The following is a 25306-nucleotide window of genomic DNA, read 5'->3' as shown; positions in this document are numbered from 1 at the left end:
TAAATTATACATATTATAAAATAAATAAAAAATCATATTCAATAAAATATGTATAAAATCATTAGTATAAGTATAGTATATAAGTAACTCTTTTCCACCGCTTTTAATATAGAGTTATGTAAATAAAATTTAAACGTCTAATCATTTGTATAATTTACGCCTTAGCAATTAGTGTGTATTTAACATTTAAATGTATGTTTTGAAAAAAGTAGGACTATTAGAATAATTTAAAATTAGAATAATATCATCTATATATATAATAAAATATCAGTGTGTGTTTATAATATTAAAATTACCGCTTTTTCCTAAATGCATATGTGTATTTGGTATATATGGTACATATACCAAAATAACATTGTTTACGATTTTTGTCTATCTTTCTGTCTTTCTGTGTATATTTCATTTACAATATTTGACATATCATTGAAATCTAATTTAAAATTGCAAATCACAATCGGTTGCTATTTTTGTTTAAAATTATAAATTGTTATATAACGTATCGACTCATAATTGAGATTATTATTGTATATTGTTCGGGGTTTATTAAACTTTATTTTTAAATATTTTATAATATAGTTTGCATACAATAACTAACATTGAAATTCATAGTTGTATTTCGTTTCAAACGAGAACATCAAAAGGGTTTATTTCTAAGGATATTAGTTAATCTATCAATGGCGCTTCGGCAGCACTTCTACCAAATAGTTTAAACTGTTTGGTAAATCGCCGAATATCCGTTAACAGAACCGAATATACTACCTAACTTGTATCAACTTTGTAACAGTATTAAGTTTAAATGTGACTATAATCATACACGACTTGATATTTAATGCGTCGATCTACTTCGTGACGACATTTTGATCATGAAATGTTTTTATCACAGATTATAAAACATGCATGAGCATGGAGCGTGCGGAATATTTAAGTAGAACAACAAAAGCGAATACAAAATCAAAAGCGAATGCAAATTCCCCAAAAACCTTTATTAAAAGTATAACACCCCGTCATATTGTATTTATTATCCATTGGTGACAGGAATATTAGTCCAAGTTTTTACCGGGAGGTTCGGAATTGCGATTCAACGGAGATATTATGCTAACATTCTTGCCAATATTCCACGCTTTCATGATTTGTACAGTTAACATTTTTATGTTGTATTTGTATGTAAAAACAAATAAATTAAAAAATAAATAAAAGGCGGCACGTAGTAAGTTTCCCAAAATCAAAATGAAAATACAATTTACTCAAGTAGACTTTTGTAAAAAAACTTTTGAATCGTCATTTTACAAACGATATTAAGTGATGCACCGGTTCGGAATGTTGATTCTACCGAGAAGAACCGGAAAGAAACTCGGTAGTTACTCTTTTCCAACGTTTAAAATACAAAGTTATGTTAAATATTTTTATTTAAATGTAATTATTTCATACTATCAGTAGAAATCACTTTTAGATATAAATCAAATACCTTTTACATCCGTGTCCTAGTACTCTGATGATGAAAAGCTACAAAACATCTCAAAAGTGTTTTTCGTTGTAACATATAAAAGGGACGGAGCGGTACCTATCTACTAAAATATTAAGTCTCGTCATCGTACCCGCAGACTTTTCGATCGATATCGCGCTGCGCCTAAATAAGAAAAAATGCTCCAAAGAGCAAGAAACACTTCATTATACAGATGTCTCACCCAATGGAAATGACATAATTAAAATTATCTCTAAGGTAAGAAAAATAGCAAAAGCAACGCTTGTCAAGGAATCTCTATTGGGTCAATGTTGCGATTCAATGTACGAGACGACATAAATTACAAATATTCTTGTATAACTGCAACGCCTTTTTGTTTTATTGGCAAACCTGCGACCCGAACCGGCTTTTCACGAGTGTAATTTGTTAACAACGAAAATGAAAAATGCGCTTAGCAAGAAAATATCTAGAATACACATTACATTTATGGTTTTGGCAGCAAAGGAGCTGGAAGCTAACCTGATGGAAAGTAACTACCACCGCCCATGGATATCTGCTTCTGCATCTGCAATAAAAAAATATTTTATAACGCTTACATGAGAAATACAAATAATATAAAAATTGGTTCTGATGGTAAATGTATTCTGAAACGTAGATCATTTTTTGACGTCTTATAAATTCAAAATGGGGCAATTTTAACGGCCAAGGTTAGAATTTTATTGTTACAGCCTGTCTGATCCTTTCCCAACGAACGATTTTTTGGTCGCACGTCCGCACATTATTTTAATGTATCTAAGGTTTTGCCTGTGTTAGTCATTTAAGCGTACGCATTTAAGCAAAAAAAAGGTTTTGTATAAAATATAATCATACTTCAGACAAAATATACAAGTTATATATACAAACCTTCTCCGTTTATCGCTTTTTCTATTAATCATAACCGTATCAAAATTTGTTGAGTGCTTTAGAGTAAGACAGAAAAGATACCGACACTAACAAAAATACCATTATATATAATAAAACATATCATAAACTAACAATTCACAGAGAAAAATAGGTTTTACTAAAAACTTTCCCGCGTATGTACCTACATATAAAATATAAGTAAATGCACTCAAACATTGAGAAAACATATAGTAGGCACAACATTACATAATATAAAAATTTTATTCATCGAAATAACTCAACAACCAGATCCAGACTTCATTTATTACACCCAAGTTATTAAACTTAAATAGAAGAATAGCCTAATAACCTTAAACAAACGCTTTCCTGAAATTCACTGTATGTGTCAAGTACAGAAGCCTTCACGTTCAACAGGCAGAGTCTACAAAAGGTAGGAAATTCGTACCGATTGGCTGAATTGATGAAAATAATTAATCGAAAACATTTTATTAATTTTACATACTCTTTGATCGTATTTTTATTAATCATTAATTACAGCTTTACCTTTTTTTAAAGCCTGAATCACACTTAAAATATATTCTGTAAAAATTGCTGTATAAACAATCGTAAATTTCTATGAAATGAAAGTTTCGACTGAATTCTTGTCATCATAATATTATTTTACTTTTTACAATTATAAACACAAAAGTCTTACTTTTCACAAATGTTTAGTGTGAGGAATAGCCGATAATTCTTATAATTACAATATATACAGTCATGTCACAAAGTATTATCGATTGTAATTATAAGAATTATGTTCGGTGGCCCATCTGGAGGATTAAAACTAGCATCATAGGAAAATCGTTTTCATAGCTTCAAATATAACAGCACGATTATAGTCTGTCCACAGGAGGACAAAAGCCAAATAAACAATATTTGACATCGAATTGACGCAATATCATTGGTCGAGAACGTGAAAAATAACGTCGACGAAACTTTTATACGCATTAACATTTATTGTAGAAATGTAAATATATGTAAAATTTAAGGATAAAATCTTATGAAGTACGTACATATTTTTAAATAATTTATTTATTATTAATTCGTTTTCTCTGTCCCATGTTAAGTCAACTCCATTTATTTTAAATACAAATTTGCTTGTCGGTGTGGGTTGAAAAATTCAACGAGAATTAAATTACGAATAATTTCACTGTGAACTTTCGCCATTTCCAGTACTGACACACGGTAGAGGCACACAGTTTATTCCTTTTCATTTTTTATTATACTTTACAAGTAAATAATTAATTACTAATTAACTACTAATTAATTTAATACTAATTGACCCGCATGTGAGGGAGGGTCAAGTATTAAGTTTTGGAAATAGGGTCCCATGCTTATAAATTTAATAATCTCGTAACCATATATAGTATATATTAAAAAAAAACAAAAACAAACGATACTTACATTTTATGCGTCACACAATAATACTATTTAACCTGATAGAAAAATGAGGCGAGATAGCCCAGGGGCTTGACCGAAGATTGCGGTTGCGGCTTAAGCTAAGTTTTCATTTGTTTAATTTGTGTATATAGCTCATCTAATGCTCTGCGGTGAAGGAAAATATATATATTAATTCTTATTCTTATAAATATTAATTCTTATAAAAATTATAATCAAAAGAAAAACTAGCAAAATTAAGCCAATTGTTAAAACCAATATTTATACAGTGGGGCTATCATTTTATATTTATGGGCTACAGTGACCTAGTTCCAGTCTATAAAAAGGTAAATTTTAAACTTGTTTTGTTAATATAGCGCGTCGTATTTATACCGCTTTATGTGAATGTTGAAAATTTTAATTCCGACGTGTGTGTGTGGATATAAAAGCGACAAAACAATGAAAAATATCAAGGCTTATTCTTTTGTCGCGAAATTTTCAGCGTTGGTTTTTTCATTACATTGATAAAAAAAACAATCGAATATCGAATTTAATTTCCCGATTAACATTCAATGATTCGCAATGAATCGCTCATATCACTTTGATAGGGTTCGATACCAACCGTTTCCATTGAATACTTTTATATGTTACTCGTAGCGACAATGGCGAAGTATAATTGAAATATTGGATAATCTTAAAATTAATATTATACATATTGAAAACTACTCTGAAAATTATTCAGATATATAAATTATATGACAAGCACGATTTCCGGTATATGATGATTGAATAATAAGACTTGCTTCTTCTCGAGGCAGGAGTTGCTAACCGCGTTTACTAATTTGGTAATTCTTATATATATATAAGAATATCTATCATTTTAATATATATCATTTTATTATTATAAGTATTTGAAACGTTGTTATTTTTTATTTTTATTTGGTGGAGCTCGATATTTCGACATTATCTACGAATGTCTTGTTCACGAGACTCATATGTAAACTTTAGAGGATGCTGATTTTTTGTATCGTTTAATTATTTGAGTGAGCAAATAGATTACCTGATGGTAAAAGGTCCCCATCGATCATAGACGCCGTAAGAATTATTAACCTTTCATACAATACCAATGAGTCTCGTGAACAAGACATTCGTAGATAATGTCGAAATATCGAGCTCCACCAAATAATAAACATGGTAAATATCCCGTTTTAAATACTGTTAGTAATACTAATGTTGTATGAAAGGAAACATCACCAACCTTGGAAACTAAGATATAATGTCTTTCGTGTTTTTAATGACTCTTTGTCACTCATCTTTCAAACCAAAACGAATCAATAAGATAGACCTGCACAGAAACCTATCAAGTGAATTAAAGTATTTCTTGCAGGACATTTTAAAATCAAAATATTCTTTATTCAATTACTCCCGGGAAATATAGTTATATAAATTAGACTGTGTATTTCTCAAATCTCAAATGAAATACAGTGTTTTTTTAACATAAGATTTAAAATTATTTATAAGCACGCTTAAATATTTCAGCGGAATCTTATTGTAGAATCAAATTTTTTTTCTTTTGAATTCTCCAATCTGAATTTATCAACGTTAAGCTATTCCAAATCCAAAACGAATCTGTCACGTAATACTGTTCTAAATTCAATATATATATGTGTTACGTAATACCGTTTCTAATTCAGTTTTAAATCCACGAAATTCCGTCAAATTACGTACTCCTCACACATTCAGCTAAACCTTATCCTGCATTAGATATATATTGAAGCAATATAAATTGTTACACAGCGTTATATTGTTTTTTATTTTTATTTTATTTTTTGTATCCAGATAATCCCTCTCTACTCTACTAGAGTCAGTATTAAAGCCTGTCGCTATCGATGTCATTATTCACCGTGGATATAATCAACTGTTAAAAATGCTGGATTAACACGTGTGATAGTACCACGAACCATTGTACTTATTATAACATTTAACTATTTCGTTAGTCTTCGCCAAATATTCTACTTAGGAATATATTATTAATCATTAAAGATTACAATTCTTATCACTCCAATATCCGCTAGACTACCAGCCAATACAATTCAACAATATTGATATTCTCTATAAAAAGATCACACGAGTGTTCTTTTTATTTTATATTTATATAGGTAAGCCGTCAAAAGTGCCAAGTCACCATTTACTATAGACATTGATATAGACATTGGACGCTGTAAGATAAATTCACCATTCCCGACATCGGCAATGCGCCTATGGAACTAAGATGCTATGTCCCTTGGCCTACCACCAAGTAAACTGTAAATGGTTCTGACGGATTTATAATTAGCTAGTTATTTATTTTCATAAAGATGATTAACTTGGGAATTTTTCAGAATATATATATATGTGATTTATCGTAAAAATTTCGAGATCTACAAATCATACTGTTACAAAGTTCTCGTATAAGTAATATTTTTGACTCAAACCGACCCGACCAAGAGAACTTACTATGTTCTCTCTAAGTACTTTGGTATAATAAGCTATATTTTAAAACTATGCAAGAGTATATATTCATAGTTTATAGTCTGCGTTCATGCTCAATCAAATCATTTTTTTTTTATTAAACCTTTTTATAATGCCTATTCTGCATATTTTGTATATGCATTTTTTTCTTATTAAACCTTTTTATAATCAATAATATTGCTTAACTTAAAAATAGATATATTTTTGTTAAAAATATAATTTCTCAAATTTTAAATGTGCATTACATTTACATTTTACATAAGTAGCCTGTAAATTGCTGCTGGCAGCCCACTGCTTGGCTAAGGTCACCTCTCCCTTTGAGGAGATGGTTTGGAGCATATTCCACCACGCTGCTCCAATGCGGGTTGGTGGAATACACATATGGCAGAATTTCGTTGAAATTAGATACATGTAGGTTTCCTCACGATGTTTTCCTTCACCGCCGAGCACGAGATAAATAATATACACAAATTAAGCATATGAAAATTCAGTGGTGCATGTCTGGGTTTGAACCCGAAATCATCTGTTAAGATGTACGCGTTCTAACCACTGGGCCATATTGTCTCTGACTCCTGAAATGTGCATACTGCTTATTTATCTGTTCTACAATCAAATAGATAATATTACTGTATTCCGGTTTGAAGGGGCCAACAAACCAAAGGGGGATACATTAGTTTGATTGACGATAAAAATTATAGCATCATCATGGTCGCATAGCATTTTCAAAAAATTTTAAATGTACAACCATCAAATTTGTTTTCAATATATTGAATAACACAAACATTACACAACACCTTAGCTATAATAAAACAGCTATTTCAAAAAAGTCAAATTATTACTATTAATAGAGCTCGCCCATGCGATGTTACTGCTGTAAATTTTCAATTTCTACAACGAGCTGTCTTTTAGCTTATTCTACAATATCAAGTAGTCTCAGTACTGGTAAACAGAATTTAAACGATATATTATTGACAAGACACATTGCTTTATTACATTCAAAATTGCCTTTTTATATAGTAATCTTAAAACCATTAAGACGTAATCCGTCATTTTTTATCAAAACTAAGAGCAATTTAAATAGTTAGTATTTTTTGTTATTATTTCTAAAGGTGTGGATATATATACGTTAGGTTTTCGTAAGGCTTATTTAAATTAAATTAAAACCTCTTTTTCGGTAGTCGTTATAAAAAAAAACTAAAATATCTAAGCTAAGGTTGATGCTTCTGTAATTATTACTTTTTTTGCACCTAAATTATCTATGATTTGATTTTTATTGACATCAACACATTAAATAATACAAAACTAAGGAAATTTTCGGGTAATTTTTAGACATTATTTTGATAACAGTATCTCTTCTCTATCGAAGTATAAATCAATGAGTAGTTGCGCTGAGCAGACCTGTCACACAAAGTAGTCTATTATGTCTTTGCCTGTCACACTTTTTTTGGGAAGGGCATATAGTAGGCTTAGGTACAAAGGGTGCGTGCGTACAGCCTGCGGAGCGCATTTACTTCGATAACCTATAATACAGAGATACTACTTAGCATGTGAATCATTGAACTAAAATATAAACGACTAGCAGACCTTCCCGGACGAAATAAAATTATATTTTCTTCCCAATCCAATCTATTCGAGTCAGGGCCCAACTCTTTGTGTATTAACTCAAAGAAAATTACATCGAAATCGATGCAACCGTTTAGGAGGAATTCTATTAATACACTTCTTGTGTATGAATAATATATAAGATTTAAATATATAAACATAACTATGTACTAGTTATATTTGTCACAAATAGTAATAGAGATGCACATATTGAATTTAACATAATATTTTTTATTATATCGTTGAAAATACTAGTGTACGATAACACAATATTGACTTATGTAATTATTACATTACATCTACTTAATCTAAGTTAAAACATATATTACATCATGGTATAGTAGCGGTGAATTATGATGAAAGCATAATATGGAAAGTTCTTTAGAACTAATTAATTTAAACTCTATCATACGTTCAAAGAGAACATTTTAAAAGCGTCCATAACTAAATTAAATGTTCGCTCGACTAAGTATTGAGTAGAAACTAAATTTTCGAATAGACACTAACGATAATTTTCCTTTTAAACTGTTTATATAATGCTCATATACATATCACCGTAGAATTGTAAATACCTTTAGATTGTTATCTATCTCGCGAGATTGTAAACGGAGCGAATATTGTGAACGGTGATTTAACTCAAAATAAAAAGTCAAAAATTTCGATAGTGTATGACATTTCGATTAGGTTAGACTTTTCATAATTTAACTTTAATTAGCTTCAGTAAATTATAATCTACCGAAAAGTAATGCGTTACACTGTAATAGTACGTTACGGTTCACAATCGTTCAACAGTTCGAAATCTCGCGATATAGATTATAATCTAACGGTATTAACAATTTTACGGTAACATACATATATATTATTCACGTGCACGGCTACGTTAACGTGTGAGGGGGTCAAAGTTTAGGTATTTTGTGTCCTCTTCTGGATAATTTATCGCAACCAAAAATAATAATTAAACTTAAATTTGAAAAACCGAGTGATAACTCGCACAACAATTTTAGGGATTAGTTTACATTACTCCACCACGCTACGCCAATGTGGACTGGAATACTTATTCACCAAAAGAGACCTTAGCCCAGTAGTGAGAAATCAACAGGTTGTTTCTATAACTTACGTAAAGACAGATTGTAGTTTGAAATTTATATTAAGTAATAATTATATTAACAATAAATACATTGTTTAAAGTACTCCAAAGAAAAGTAAACAATCAATTTATGACGCAATAATAATTTTATAATCGTGTTTTATTTATTTACATACAATAAAAGCATAATCATGCAAAAAATACGCTGTCTATTATTATATCTAAAATTGTTTAAGATTACAGACGACTTTGTATATTTCAATAGATAATGAATGTACTTTAGTACCAAAATGGACGCCAATGAGATCGTTTGGCTATTGATACGCTCTCTGATCGGAGTATTAATCGGTTCTTTTATTATATTATGTTTGTACTTGCGCAAAACTTACAATTACTGGAAAGACCGAGGTATACTATATGACAAACCTATTCCTATTTTCGGTAATCTAGGATTTATTATGAGAAGAAGTATCTGGGATTATTGTTATGAATTAAGAAAAAGACATCCGAGTGATTACGTGGGAATATTCCTTGCATGGAATCCTGTTTTAATGGTGCAGTCGCCGGAACTTGCCAAAAATATACTTATAAAGGATTTTGAATATTTTCCAAATAGATATTTGTACAGTGGTTATTCGGATCCTCTAGGAACTCTGAATCTGTTTACGGTTAGGGTGAGTAAAATATATTATCCAATATAAAATAACAGTAAATATATATTCAGGCTAAAAGTATATTTATTTCGTTAATCTTCACTGCAGTTGTAATCATAACCTAGAAGATTATTTTAATAAAATGAATGAATTAAATTTTATGGATCAATTTTAAATATTCAATGTGAATTAAGTAGATTTATGAAATTTATAAATATTGTTGATACACGACCCATAAGCCCTGAAATTGTGAGATTTTCATTATAGTTATTTAACAACTATATTTAAAAATGAACAATTATTTATGTATTCATAGAATCTTCTTCACGAATCAACCTTCTAAGTATAGCTAAGCAAAAATAAAAATCAGTAAATAATCGTTTACATGTCTGAATACTAAAAAAAATCGAAACACTAATTTTTAGCCATAAATTATAATTTCAGAATCCACTATGGAAAAAATTGAGGTACGAACTCTCCCCAATGTTTACATCTTTACGTCTAAGGAAAATAACTGAACTGATGAATATCAATGCAACAGAGCTAGTGAAAAAAATAAAGCGAGACTACGTTGACAAGAACAACGTTGCTAACTTAAAGGTAAACTCTAAATATTTACGTATTTATATGTATATGTTAATGGTATGGTTTATTATTTAAAGTCAAACTCACACATTCTTAAGTAAAAAAAAAAATATAATATAAAATTTCGTGACTGTATAATTTATCGTTTGCAGGAACTATTTTCCATGTACACGTCTGATACTGTAGCTTATAATGTATTTGGTATTCGAGTCAGTATTTTAAATGATAAGCCGTCGCCCTTATGGTACATCACACGTCACATGGTACAATGGACGTTCTGGCGTGGCTTAGAATTTACTATGATATTCTTCGTTCCCATTATGGCTGCAATTTTACGGTAAGACATTTAATATAACATCACCTGTTACCATATTATTTTATAAACGATAAAGTGCTGTTTCATGGAGTATTTTTATTTTTATAGGTTTAAATTTTTTTCTGCTCCAGCCACAGATTACGTTAAAAATATATTTTGGGACATCGCTAAACATCGCAAGGAGGATGATACAAAAAACGAGAATGATTTTATTAATATTTTGCTTAAGTTAAAAAAAAAATTAAATGATTCCGCTGAACCCGATTCACGTAAGTTGACAAAATATAAAGTTGCAAATATTACAGAAAAGTATCGAGCAACTTACAACAATAACATAAAATGCACTAAAAATGAATAATAAATCAATTTGATATCATAAAAAAAAACCAAAATACGCAGTATCTCATCACCTACCTCAAAATAATAAAGCTTAAATCCATTAAACCTCCTTCTTCTTTTTAAGTCGGTCAAAAATAACCATATATTTCAATTGACAGCGCCGGCTGATGATGTTATTTTGGCGCAAGCGGCTGTTTTCATTTTGGGATCAATAGAAACCTCTTCTACGACTATTTCTTTTTTCTTGCACGAAATAGCTCACCATCCTGAAGTGCAGGTACCTTTAATGATCTATGATTTCTTTATAAATAATGTTTCTTTCTTGTATCATAAACAAAATATGGAATACATTTGGGTCGCTGAACTAAACATCCGTCACACAGTTTGATTGTTTCAATTTTCAGGAAAAACTTTATAATGAAATCAGTGAGGCAGTAAGTCGAAAAGGGCGTGACGTTTTGGATTACAATGAATTATTGGAATTAAAATATTTAGCAGCTTGTGTTAACGGTATTGTTTGAGTGCCTTTGATTTTGTATTTTTGAAACTTTTCGAAACTGAGTATAATGGTTGCTAGATATTAATTTATTACTCACATAGTATAGAAATGGTTTATTTTCAGAAACTCTAAGAATGCATGCACCCGTACCGTATTTAGAAAGATTATGTGCAAAGGATTACAAATTAGACGATAATCTTACGATTGAGACAGGCACGCCTGTATTTATAAATGTATTAGCTATACATTACAATGAGAAATACTATCCTGAGCCAGAGAAGTTCCGGCCAGAACGCTTCATGACAGAGATCGATACTACCAACCCCGTATTCTTGACGTTTGGTGAAGGACCCCGATTTTGTATCGGTAAGTATTTACCTACCGTCAAACAGCAATACTTAGTATTATGACGACGAATTGTTGACGTAAGGAATGGTTAATATCTCTTACAGCCCCAATGTTCATGAGCAATGGTGACCATTTACCATTGTAAGGTCAATTTGCCTAAAGTCCGCCTACCTATAATAAAAAAAAATCTTTAATTATAAATAAAATATGGTTTTAAATAAGTTGATCATTGAGTAACAATACTTAATAAGAAATAAAAAGGTTTTCTTATTGTACTAAATATAAATATAAATCAATAAAAATAAAATATAAAATCAAATAAAACAAGAAAATTTGTTATTATTTGAAAACCAATGTATAATCTTCAAGTACTTGTGAAAATTTGTGTTTATAATTCGCCTTACGCTGGTTGGCGAAAAAAAACTGCATGTGTCATATTTACAGAGTGTTATTTTAACTTTTTCTATTAAAAATGTTCTTTTTAAATATACCTAGTAAATATTTTAGGTAAAAGGTATGGAATGATGCAAGTAAAAGCTTCCCTGGCCCAGCTAATTCTTCACTACAAAATTGAATCAGTTCTACCGTATACAGTTAAAACCGATCCATACGCTGTGATACTGGCCCCCGAAGGAGGTTTAAGTGTAAACTTTGTTCCACGTTAAATATATAACAATTATTAAAAATAAAATATTTTTTAATAAAAATTCTTTTTTTTAATAAATTGTTTTATTCCCTTCTACTGGCGTTGAAGTATTTATACAATTATGAGTAAATACTACATCAATATAATGTTGTAATAACCATCTCAATATAAAATTCAGGCATATAAAATCAATGTACGATTTAATTGAAAAACAATGTACGATAAGATTGTGTCTGTCGGTCCTGATAACAATTTAATTAATTAATTGTATATATAACTGAAAAACAATGGAATGTTTTATCTCACCGAGTGTTTTAAGTAAGATTGGGAATTGTATTAAACAAACAGAGATGCCTTACCTCAGTTGCTAATTAGCTCGTGATTATCAGTATGACGCTGCACTATCGCACGAGTATTTGTAGTTGGACAGGTCATGAACATTTTATTGACATTTTATCACCATCGTGATATATTATATGATCCGATTGTTATTAGCGTGATTATAATAAAATATATGGATAGAGCATGCGAGATTACCTATTTTACGAGTCTTCGACTTTGCAGAACTATTTTACAATTACGTCTAACGAAAATACAAAAAATGTATTATTGTGGTTCAATATGCTAAAGCCTCTCGTTGGGAGTAAGTCGTGCAAATGGAGCTTTTTCATTTTATTCATTTTGTTATTGAGATAGGTATTTATTTTAAAAGGGATTTAATTTTTTCCGCGAAGCCTATGTCAATTTGACTATAGTTAAATAATTGAATCTCACAATTCATTATCCAATGCGGCTGTAACCAAACGCAATAAGCGTATTCATATTTGTGAATACACAATGTAAATTACATTCGTGAAGCAATTTAATTACTCTTAGTAATTGCTTATTATATTCGCTCAGTACGATTTTATCATTACCGGTCAAATATTGCAGTGCGCTTTTAACTACATATAACAGATTAAATATATCAATAAAACAACATTCGAGGAAATGACTACAGAATAATGTATGGGTGAAACGGATAATGAGAGTTCTCGAAAAATATAGCTCGATTTTTTCGATGCAACCTGATAAAGTCAGTTTAGCTGGAACCGAAAGAATCTACGTTTTACATACGAGTGCTGTCCGAACATTAAATTGCCTTCATGATGTCGTTTCGGCACTAAAAAAATACACGCTTAATCTTTCATATAATATGCCTAAAGAACTTGCCATAGTTATGACTATATATTTGAACTCAAGACTAAGATCGTGACAAAATAGTCAGAGAGAGGGTTTAGATACAGGACTATCGGCTTCGGCGACAGTCCAGTGGCTTCAAAATGCGACAGTTGAGCTTCCATTTTCCACTGACTTTTGAGTTTTTTTGGTACATCCCAGGCGTGCTGGCTACCACCAAGGAGTTAGCTCATTGCTAACGAAAATTTGAGTTCTGATAAAAAGTGTAATGGTTTATATTTTTTCAAAAGGTTTCCAATTTTTGCTAAAGGTTACCAAATATCGGGCGGTCGGACAAGGTCTTCGATTGAATCAAATATATTACAACACATCTAAGGGTTTCCAATACTATCGCTCCTGTGTGGGTCCGAATATTATTATGCATTAAAATGAAATATCACCAAAGGGCTTCAGAATCTGTTCCAACCTTAGAATAGACTCTAATATCTACCGGGTCTCAGCCACTATCTTATTTTCTTCATTATGTGCAAAGGATTACAAATTATAGTATAGGTGTGTTCGCATACAAATGTCCATACTAACCTGGGCCCCATACTAGACGAGGCGTATAAAATTATCCTGTAGGACTTAGAAGGAACAAATCTAATTCGCTAGTGAAACATACTTTTTTGACTCATTGTGTTTAATATAATATGTTTTATATTTTAAGAGACACAACTTATGCCACCGAGGAATGCTGCCAAAACCATAAAATATTAACCAAAAGTACGAATGAGAGAATTATATCACTACAAAATTACGACAGAGAAGATAACATGCATAAATAGTTACTTGTCGTAGTCATTAATTATTTATTTAACCAGATTCCCTAAAAATAAAGTTACGCTAGTCTTTACTATTTTATTATTAGTTACAAATAAAAAAAACTATAAATTAAACTCTTAAAATTATAATAACAACGAATATTTTCTAACAAGAGAAAACGAAAAAACATTCAATTTGGACATACTCGACTCAGCAAATGAAACATCATACTAATATACTAGTTTTAATAAAGTATTGAATTTTAAATTAAAACACAAATAATAAAAACAGTTACAAAAACTTATAACACATATATTTATTAAAAAAATATATATATAGCTAGCTAGCTAGTGGTTTAGATTTAGATTCTAGCGTGAAAAGCCGGCGAGGAAATCAGTAGTTACCCTTTTCTATTACAATTGGAAAGAATATAGTTAAATATTAAAGCACAAATAACAATGAACGATATAGTTTTTATACCTATTTTCATTTCCGGTATTTTTTGCTTCATTCTCAGTTTGATCGTTAAAAGAATCACTGCCGCTATTCCCTGCAAAAATTGAGCAGAATATCTTAATGCCATTGGCCAAATTTTTATTTAAAAAAAAATATTGTTGTTGTAATACTACTTAAGTTGACATTATAATATTATTTTACAATATATCTATAGTACCAATCTACATATCTATGTGTATTTACATCAACCATAAATAATTATTTACTCAAATTATGAAATAACATATAAATAAAACAAAATAAGTATATGAAAAAAAAAACTTTTTTTACGGCATAGGAAGCAAACGAGTTTAGGCTTACCTGATGGAAAGTGACACCACCGCCCATGGACGTCTGCAATACCTGAAGGCTTGCATGTGAGCTACCATCCTCGTATTGCGGGTACTATTCATCTATATATGTACGTCCTAAAAGTGTAAGAATATGTATATAGAATATAGTAAAACAAGTTTATTTATGAGCGCACGCATTGCAGACAGAGTTAGTTCATTTCTAATAAAGGATGAATCAGGTCGGCTCCAATTACAATTATTAAAAAATGTTAAAAATAACAATTTATTGTTGCTGTCAGTTCCTTATCGCGGAAAAATATATAATGTTAAATTCAATTACTACATGAAAGGCTAAATAAAAAAAAAATCAGTAAATTAATCTTTGATTGTGACACCTAGATTAATTATCTAGGTGTCGCAATCAAAGAAAATTTTATATCCTATATAGATAATTCATTCAAAACAACACTAACATCCTTAGCTTTTATATTTTATTATTTTATAGTTAGATGTAAAAATAATTAATAAATCAAATAGTAGATTTAATTAATCAATCATCAACTCACCGTTATCCGCTAGACTTAACCGTGTCCGAAAATATAAGTACCGGTTCTCCGCCTTCTGCATCCTTCGGAATTCACCTTTTTCAGGTCTACCCCCCTGGCTCGATGGAAATAGTAAATTGGTTTTGTTTAATACAATAGTAGGAAGTAAACTAAAATATTGTTCTACTGCCAGGAGTCCGTGATATCTAATTAATAAAATCATCGTAGAATGCAATAATGAATGAATAATAAATTAAGTAATCTCAAGATTTACAATGATCAAATAAACCTTTATAAAAACCTTCAATATATATTTCCAATTTCGGAGATATAATAATAGACCAATGATTTTTACACAATGTTTAAGTCAAACATAAGCCATCGCCGTTATGATATACCACAAGTCACATGGTTCGATGGACGTTCTGGTGTGGTTTAGATTTTGATACTTTTTTTATAGATTAATTATAATCTAAAACTTTAGTTCTTAATACAATATTTTAAAAACGATTATCTTTAAATTTTACCTATTAACATTATTTTAATTTTTAATCAGAGACAGGGAGATTAAATTAAATATATCTTGGAACGTTGCTGAAAAGCACCAAAAAGGTAAAACTTCAACCAAGGAGAGGAGCTACTTGCTTTACCTTTTTTGGGGTTTAAATTTATACATGTCTATTATTTTGTTAGTAATATTACAAATAATTACTGAGTTTAAGAAAAAACTGAAATAACAAAAACATTTACATTTACTATGTCCTCTAGCAGATATTCACACAATAGTCGATCAACCTTCATAATCAGAATGCTATTGTTAACCCTTACTCTTTACACTATCGAAGCACATGTAAAACTCACGTAAAAACAATTGACGCGCGTGACAGATTAAGTAACAAATTATTAAATAATGAGTTGATTACAAAAAGGCTTACATTATTTATGGTATACTTCAATCAATTCTGTAACAATAATAATTAGATTTAAATTATGTTTGAATTGTATTGATTACATTGATATTGAATAAGACGGTGCTTTCGACTTTTCTGTTAATTATTGTGAATCATATGATTTGTAGTGAGGCTTGTAAGTGATGGAGGTTCGTTATAGAACTTCCTGGAGCAGCAAGATGTTAACATTTAAGGTATGATATATTTTTGTGATAAAGTATAATTTTTATTGCTTGTTAAATTATTTGTTAATAATATATGAATTTTGTTTTTGTAATTATCATCTATATTATATTACGATTACTACATCGATTATAATGGTTAAATAAATATATTTGCTACATATAATGTTTTATTATCTTATAACCTTAAAAATATTATAAAGTAAAAAAGAAAAAGAAATTTTTCTTAAAATATTCTAACGTAATGTGTTAAGTCGCCTCAACCTCAAGAGTATCCGAGTAAATTCGTTATTACAATATACGTGAAGCACGTTATAGGACCTCTATAGTTTTCCTACAGGCTGCTCCTGAACAATGATGTGCAATTAGCTCTAAACACTGCAATTTTTACTTCGTTAGATGACAATTGGAACGCCGTCCACAACTGCCTCCTATTTCATGCACGAAATACCTAAATTGCAGGTGCCTCGACGTAAATAATCAAGAGACCTATACCTGCACTATTCATGTTCCCTTAGATATATGGTTTCGTTGATTACTATTAAATGAGTAAAAAATATTCTCTAAAGTTATGTAATCGATAGCAATCAAAAACTATGAAGTTTCTTTTTAAATTCAATCAATTATTTATTATTCGTGACATTTTAATCACGTAAGACAACGATAAAACGATTTATAGAAAAAATCAATCTACTGACTAAATTAACTAGTAGAATACATTCTACCATATATTTAAAAAAGATAAGTGAGATTTTAATTTAATACGATTTAATAGATTTGTTTTGAATTACGAATTGATTTGAATTACGATGTAATAGGTGCGGTTGAAAGCAATCAGTTTTTTGTTAAAGATATTTTTATCTCAAATAAAATAAGATAAGTCAATTATATGAAAACAACGATAAATTAATAAATGAGAATTGTTATCCTAGGAAGTTCCAGTGTCATAACAATTTGTTGCTGTTTGGTAAAAGATTATCATACATCAAAGGTCATGTTATCGAAACAAGGCCATCATTGTATTTGAAAAGACTTTGTCTTTTATAAAAAAAATGTTATTTAAATTAGATACTTATTTTTCAGAACATTTTAGCTTTATTTCTTTTTTTTAGCCAATTAAATGTAAAGCCAATGCTAGGAGTGGATATGACAGTAGCCTAAGGCGACAGGATCGATGTATTGTAAATGAAATGCTTCATTGAAATATGACTAAAAGCCTAAAATTACAAAACCTTTGTATTTTATATTGAATAAATATATTCAATATAGATAATAACGATAAATAAGTTTTGTGCAATATCAAAACGTTAACATTCGTTTTAAATACCATTATTATTTTGTATGTATATTCCATATAAAATTTAAATCTAAAACATTATAAAAATTTTTGATAAAATTTCGTGATAATACTTGTAAATGCTTACTATTCCAGCAGCTTGTCTACAAAAGGCAGTATCTGTGTGATTAAAACCGACCCTCGTGCATTGTTACTTGCCTAAAAAGATTTTATTGCAAAATTCATTCCACGTTAATAAAATGTAAAACAGTTCTTATGAATACACTGGATCACTAGACAAGAAGAGACTAGTGTACAATATACGTTATTATTTCGAATTCGTTTTATAACTAAAAAGATATTTTAAAATTGTTTCGTAAAAAAGCGGCTTCGTATGAGTGATTTTAATAATGTACTAGAGTTTTGTAACATTTTTTAATTTGATTTTTAAAACTAATCATAATAATATAATAAATATATAAATATTTAATATTTATGATTAGAAATAATGCGAGATATTTAAGTCTAAAAGTATTTATTTCTTATTGACCCTAGCGACAGAAGTGAACTACTACTACTTTTAATTATTTTTGGTGGAAAGGTTTTGTGCCGTTCTGGGTAAGTACCGCCCACTCACGATATATTCTACTGCAGCGTATTCTGGTTTGAAGGGTGAGCGACCCAGTGCAATTACAGGCATAAGGGACATAACATCTTAGATCCTAAGATTAGTGGCACATTGGTGATGTAAGACATGGACGGTGGTGATCATTTAACATCAGGTAGCCCATTTACCCGTCCACCTACCTATAGGTAGGTAGACGGGTAAATGAATATGATATATCATAGAAAAAAAATACAAAAAACTTCTCATAGCTTGCAAGTAATGTTTTAATATATAAAAATAACCAGTATGTTGCTTTTGAAAAAACGTAATTGCAAGCATTCAACTGTATTTGTTATCCCAAAAATGTTTTTGAAGTATTTCTAATGCATACGACTCGAACAAACAGGAGCTATCAACTAAGTTTGATAGCCTCATAAGTCAGATCGTAATTATCGGTATGACGCTGCACTACCGTATTGATTGCAGAACAGTCTAGTGTAGTAACATATCTTATGGAACGTGAATTATACAGTTGACACTGTTACCAATTTAACGATACGGTCGTTAAATCAAACGACATTTTGACGACTTCGGCGATTTTTTCGTTTATCGACTTTTCTAGATCTCTATTGTGCGTTATGTATTTATTTGAATTGAATCTACTATCTCAATGAATGTAGATCGCACGCGCTTGTATTCTTTTAAGACGTACATGTTTAATAATCTATAAACTGGCCATCTTGAGAAAAAGTATGAATGAAGAGTAATCTATAATTTAATCGGTGCTCAACGGTGTGGCAGAATTCCGTTGAAATTAGACACATGCAGGTTTCCTCACAATGTTTTCCTTCGCCACCGAGCACGAGATGAATTATAAACACAAATTAAGCACATGAAAATTCAGTGGTGCCTGCCTGTGTTTGAACCCGAAATCATCGGTTAAGATGTACGCGTTCTAACGCGTTTATTTATAGCTTGACGTTAACGGTTTAGTAAAAAAATCAATCAGCGTCTGAAAACATGCTAATACAGTAATTTAAATATATTTCATTCATAAATCACTTCATTAAGTGAATACTTTTTACTTCATAATTATGTTAAAACATTTTACTACATCAAATACATTTTTTTAGAATATAACTACAAATATTAAAATAGCACGTACTTAATCCATTTTAAATTTTATATGTATTTTAGAAACTAGTTCATTTAACTTTAAACATCACTCAAAGTGAACGTTCCAATAGAATTTTAACAGTCTAGGTATACATTTCATATACATCATAGCTTTATTCAGGTGTAATGCAATGGCACTTAAATTTCAATCTAAAATTTAATACAAACAGGCGTAGTCTGAAAGGCTTGAGATACCAGCTTTACGAACACTAAGCAAACTTGACAAGTTACGTCACGTTTTGTCTTTTCAACGTATGCTTAGGGAGTCAATTTATTCAGATACGCTCTACTCTGATATCACTTTTCAAATTAATAAAATTAACCACCTAAAAAGGTTTGACATTGAAGTACAGTCTTGTGCTGCGCTCCTATTTATCCCCTTATGTATGTAATTTATATTCTATGCACATAAAGTATAGAGTAAGGAGTCAATAGGCTATTGATATTCCACTGCTGTTATGGGGTCTGCATATGCCGTCCACTGCTGTTATATCCCAATGGGGTTTGGTCAATTAGCAAGTTCATTGAAATTTGACACATGCAGGTTTCCTCGCGATATTTTCCTTCGCGGCTAAGCACACATAAATTAATTATAAACAACAATTAAACACATGGAAAATCAGTGGTACTTGCCTGGGTTCGAACACGCAATCATTGGTTAGGATGCACGCGTTCTTACCAATCGGCCATCTCGGCTCATATATGATTGTTAAATTTTATGTAAAGAACATACGTATAGTCATTTGATGTGTAGAAATCTAACAATCAGATTTAAATTTGGTGCCAATCGTGTTAAATATCAATGAATAGTTTTAAATCCATTCTGACGTTCCCGGATGATATATGAATAAAGACATGGACAACATTCGATAAAAAAACCGTGTATGTACTGATCCCACTATCAATTATCGACATCACGTCGCAACAAAGGTATATAAACGCATTTTAAAAAACGACGCCACTGCAATACTTTTATACGTACTGAGGTGAGTTCAATAGGCAATATTCACTTTGGTTTGACTTTTGTAGTGTGACTTGAAGTCTATTGAATATATCTCGAAACTCACAAGCAACGCCAAGTGCTTTTGTTAAAAAATTGTATTTGTATTGAATAAAATATCTATATTGATTTTCACTTTTAATTCAAAGCATAAAGTTATTTTCGTTTTATGTCATTTATTATATCATATTATATTATAGTCTACGTTATATTGGCCAAGTGGCTAGAACATTTAAATTTTAATCGAAGATGGTGAGTTTGTACTTGGTGGTAGGACTTTGGGCAAGTCCGTCTGGGTAGGTACCACCCACTCTTCATTTATTCTACCTCCAAACAGGAATACTTAGCATTTTTGTGTCCCGGCTTGACCGGTGAGTAAGCCAGTGTAACTACAGTCACAACAACGCACTGGTGTGTTGTAAGGAATATTTATTATTTCTAACAGCGTCAATATTTCTGGACGCGTGGCGTGGCGATCCGCTTATCTTTTACATAAAAAAAAGTTTAAATCTGGACAAGGACTCCTGAATTTTCATGTTTTTAATTTCTGTTTGTAATTCATCTCGTGGAAAACTTCCCGAGGAAACCTGCACGTGTCAAATGTAAATCTTGCACAAAAATTTTACTAAGTATTGGAGCAGCGTGGTGAATTAAACTCCAAACACGCTCGTCAAAAAGTAGAGGAGCCTAACACTGAAACATTTACGGGCCGTAACTTTTACTTTGGCAGTCGTATTTCCTTTTATAAATAAATATACAATTGCAATTTGTATTTAAAAAAATAACAATAACTATGTATGGTACCCATGTTTATACCAAAAGTCATCGAAAACTTGAATATAATCATAATAGTAATCATTTTATTATTTTTCTTTACTCCATTGAAAACAATCATTACCTACATTTTAATCTCTTCGTTATATATAGTATACGTATAAAATAATTGAATCTCGATTTATATAAGCGATTATAAAAGACGTATGAGGAATAAACCAGTCTACCGCGACCTTTTGGAAGTCGCTGATTGCGAACTAATTTCAGTTCAAGAATTAAAATGGTGCTAATTAGCGCGTTAAATCCGTAAGCTATCAGACGCGTATAACATCGAGTACAATTTCTATAAGGATTAAGTAAAAAGATTATATATGGAAAACAAATACCTGCCTTATCATATCAAATGAAATATTTAATAATCAAAATTATTGTATTATTCGTACTCACGTCACTCATCTTTATACGTCCTATTAACACTAAGAGCACACAGAAAAATGTGTTGCTATATCTACTACCTTATTAATAAAACATATACATAACATAAATATATATTAAAGACCCCTGTACATATATAGATATGTGTATAGGTTATGATAATAAAAAAAAATCAGAAAAAAACATTTTGCCAAGGATATTGATACCATTGGGACTCTTGTATTAGCCCAGTCAGATGAGCATATAATTCCTGTTGGCAATTCAAACTTAAGTACACTCGCGGGCCAGGTCTCTTTTCACTGTATGGGAGAAATTCAGCACTACATACGATATCGTAGAATCGGACGGAGCAATGAATCGGATATCTGTGAAGAATACCCGCGTGTTTAAAATATTATGGAAAAGAAAACTTGTGCGATCTTTGAAACGTGATAATTCAAATGCACTTTTATATCGTTTGCTAGAAGATTTTTAAATTAACAATAATTTATGCCTTTACCATTTTTTGATCAAAAGATGAAAATTGTTGAAATATTAATAAAAAATCCCTTAATGCGAATATGACGACTAAAACACCAGTGGAATTCGGTCACGATTTTCATTTTAGACTGCTTTATAAAAAAGAGTAATAGAAATAATATTTCTACAAACAATAACGTAGAAGCGTTTTTAATGTAGCCCATAACTTATAACAATATATTGATTTACAATATACTCGTGTATACATATGTGCATATTGAAAAAAAACTGTTTGATATTGATTTTCAAGCCCACCTGGCCGAATTTGGGCCACGGCGCCGCATCCCAATAACTATCTGATAGGATAGTATGGCAACTGGATTTACAGGTACTATTTTGTTATAAAAAAAACCCTAACTCAAAATTCCCCGCGTGAACCCAGTTACCTTTTGTTTAATAATGTAAATTATGAATGAATGAATGTATATTAATTTACATTCAGGAATAAGTTTAAACAAATCAAAATAATAAATAGCTAGTGTATAAATCATGATTGCATGCAATAGTAGCACGAAAGCTATATAAGTATTTTCTCGTTGAATCGCAATTCCAATTCTCTCGGCGAAAAATGAACCAGCTCTCCCGTCGGTAGTAAACTAATAATACGTATAATATAAAGAAACGCATTCCTCCCGACTGAAACTAAAGTACTAGCCATCCACGCAGGATATATAATAACACACAAGTGCTTCCTCTACTAGTTCATTCTCACACTCTGATGAGACAGTTTGCTCGACATGAGAGAATTTTGGCGCAGAATTTTAAACCTCAAACTTAGGGTTGTAGCCTCTTATGAGCCAGTCCAAAGACGCTTTAATAAATTTAAAAAACATTTAACATAGAGAATTGAGTTAAAAAAACCTCAAGTATTCATAAAGCAATTTTAATCGTAGTTTAAACATAAACATTAAGTATTGCTTGCAAAGAACCTTTTCAATCGAAAGCTTTTAAGAGAGAATAAGGCCACTCGTCTGACCGCTCAAAATTCGAACACTTGACCGAATTCTGCATTAGACATCATTTCTGAAGAGTAATTTTCAAAGTCTATGTTCCTGTCTGCCGATCGTGTTTCGACTGAACTCTAGCCAAACTAATTTAATTGTCAGCCATCGAGCTAAGTCAAGCCACAAACCTACAGCGGTGCATGGTTACGTACATACTACACACGCAAGTCTATGAACAAGGAATTTATGCCTGGCGCATCTAATCCGTGGGCAGCTGTAAATAATGGCTAATGTATAATGGTAGGTAAACTAAATACATATACTTTAGTATGAGTCTAGTGCTTTAGGCTGATATATTTAATATTGAACGATTATTATCAATTTGAAACAAATTAAAGTTTAAATTAATTTATATTTCTCATAATTAATTTCCTGTTAAAATGGTATCAAAGAGATCGCTGTAAGCGATAAGCTGATTTTGCACGCTTTTGATATTTTCCCGTTCCACGTCATAGACACGTTCAATATCATCAATACAATATCTAAAAATTTAGATAGCTGTATTTAAAAAAGGAGGCCTTTGTTGAGATCAACAAGTTCTATGCACCGAACTCAATTTCTTTATTTTTTATTAACTATATTATGTAGATCGAATTATGTTTACAATTTATAAAACACAAACAATTAACATGCGATTCAATTCCAAAAATGAACGAAGGCCTCTCAAGTACAAAACTATGGAAACATTTCTCAGACTACATTCATTTTGAAAACAAATGGAATCTTCCTAATAATACAAATTATGCAAATTAAGTTACCAATTTCGTGGAAAACAATTTAATTTAAAATAAAGCGATGGAGTGTGCAACATCAGGTTTAAACTTTAACATTTCCAATTTGTTCACTAGTTGACGAAAACTGTAACTAAAGTATTCAAAACCACTTCAACCAGATTAAATTCATAATAGGAGATTAAATCGGCGCGAAACGTTTTTAATGAATATTACTGTGGTATTAATCACTTATAATTTAAAAGCCAAAACATTATTTGAAAAATAGTTTATAGAATATAAATAAAAACTCTTCTCTACAAGCACCGGGCGAGTTAAGCGGGCTGGCTGCATTAATGTCATAATACTCCTCAGATAGTAAGACTTATTGCGAGTTGTATCACAATAGTGGTGAAAAGAAGCATTTAAACGACAAAATAGAAAGAGAATATTCTGTATAGCCGAGCTCGCTATAAAATAAATCTAACTTAAAATCGCCCATTTAAACCGACTATTTTCTTTTGCTAATAAAAACGGAAGTTCCTTTAAGTATATGGTTAATTTGATCCAAAGACAAAAAATATAAATTAAATTAAAAATAAATAAAATAAAAATTACGTCTATTCTTAACAAGTAAACTACTTTATTTACTTAATCGTTTAACTTTACAGTCCTATAATCCGAGTCAGCCCCTTCAATAAAGAAGGCCACCCTCAATGAAAACAAACGATAAACATTTTCACGCCTTCGTTTCTAAATCTGGCTATTAGAAGGAGTTTGTGCGGCCAAAAATTCGAATTTGTATTAATAAAGGGCCGAGAATTCGGGTCGCCGAACGAAATGCATCTATACTAGCAGTTCTGGCGCTGTTTCATTCCTGCCTAGCTCCAGTTTACCGGAGACCGAACGGCGGGACGCTCGCTTCTCGTCACAACACCGGGCCAATACGCGTAAAACGACTCATATCAAGACGATAACAATTTTCAAATA

At 30.7% G+C, this 25306-nt stretch overlaps 1 protein-coding gene across 1 annotated transcript; it reads left to right on the top strand.

Moving 5' to 3' along the window:
- Window positions 1–9271: 9271 nt before the first annotated feature.
- LOC125069412 (cytochrome P450 6k1-like) lies at window positions 9272–12386 on the top strand. Its single transcript, XM_047678905.1, has 8 exons — window positions 9272–9655; window positions 10079–10234; window positions 10372–10556; window positions 10644–10804; window positions 11033–11151; window positions 11279–11384; window positions 11497–11739; window positions 12229–12386. Exons 1-8 carry the CDS (start codon window positions 9272–9274, stop codon window positions 12384–12386), a joined length of 1512 nt encoding a protein of 503 aa, XP_047534861.1.
- Window positions 12387–25306: the final 12920 nt, after the last annotated feature.

This window comes from Vanessa atalanta, chromosome 2 (genome assembly GCF_905147765.1).
Source record: "Vanessa atalanta chromosome 2, ilVanAtal1.2, whole genome shotgun sequence".
NCBI lineage: Eukaryota > Metazoa > Arthropoda > Insecta > Lepidoptera > Nymphalidae > Vanessa > Vanessa atalanta.
Note: the sequence above shows the minus strand (reverse complement) of the source record. Positions and strands in the feature narration are given on the sequence as shown.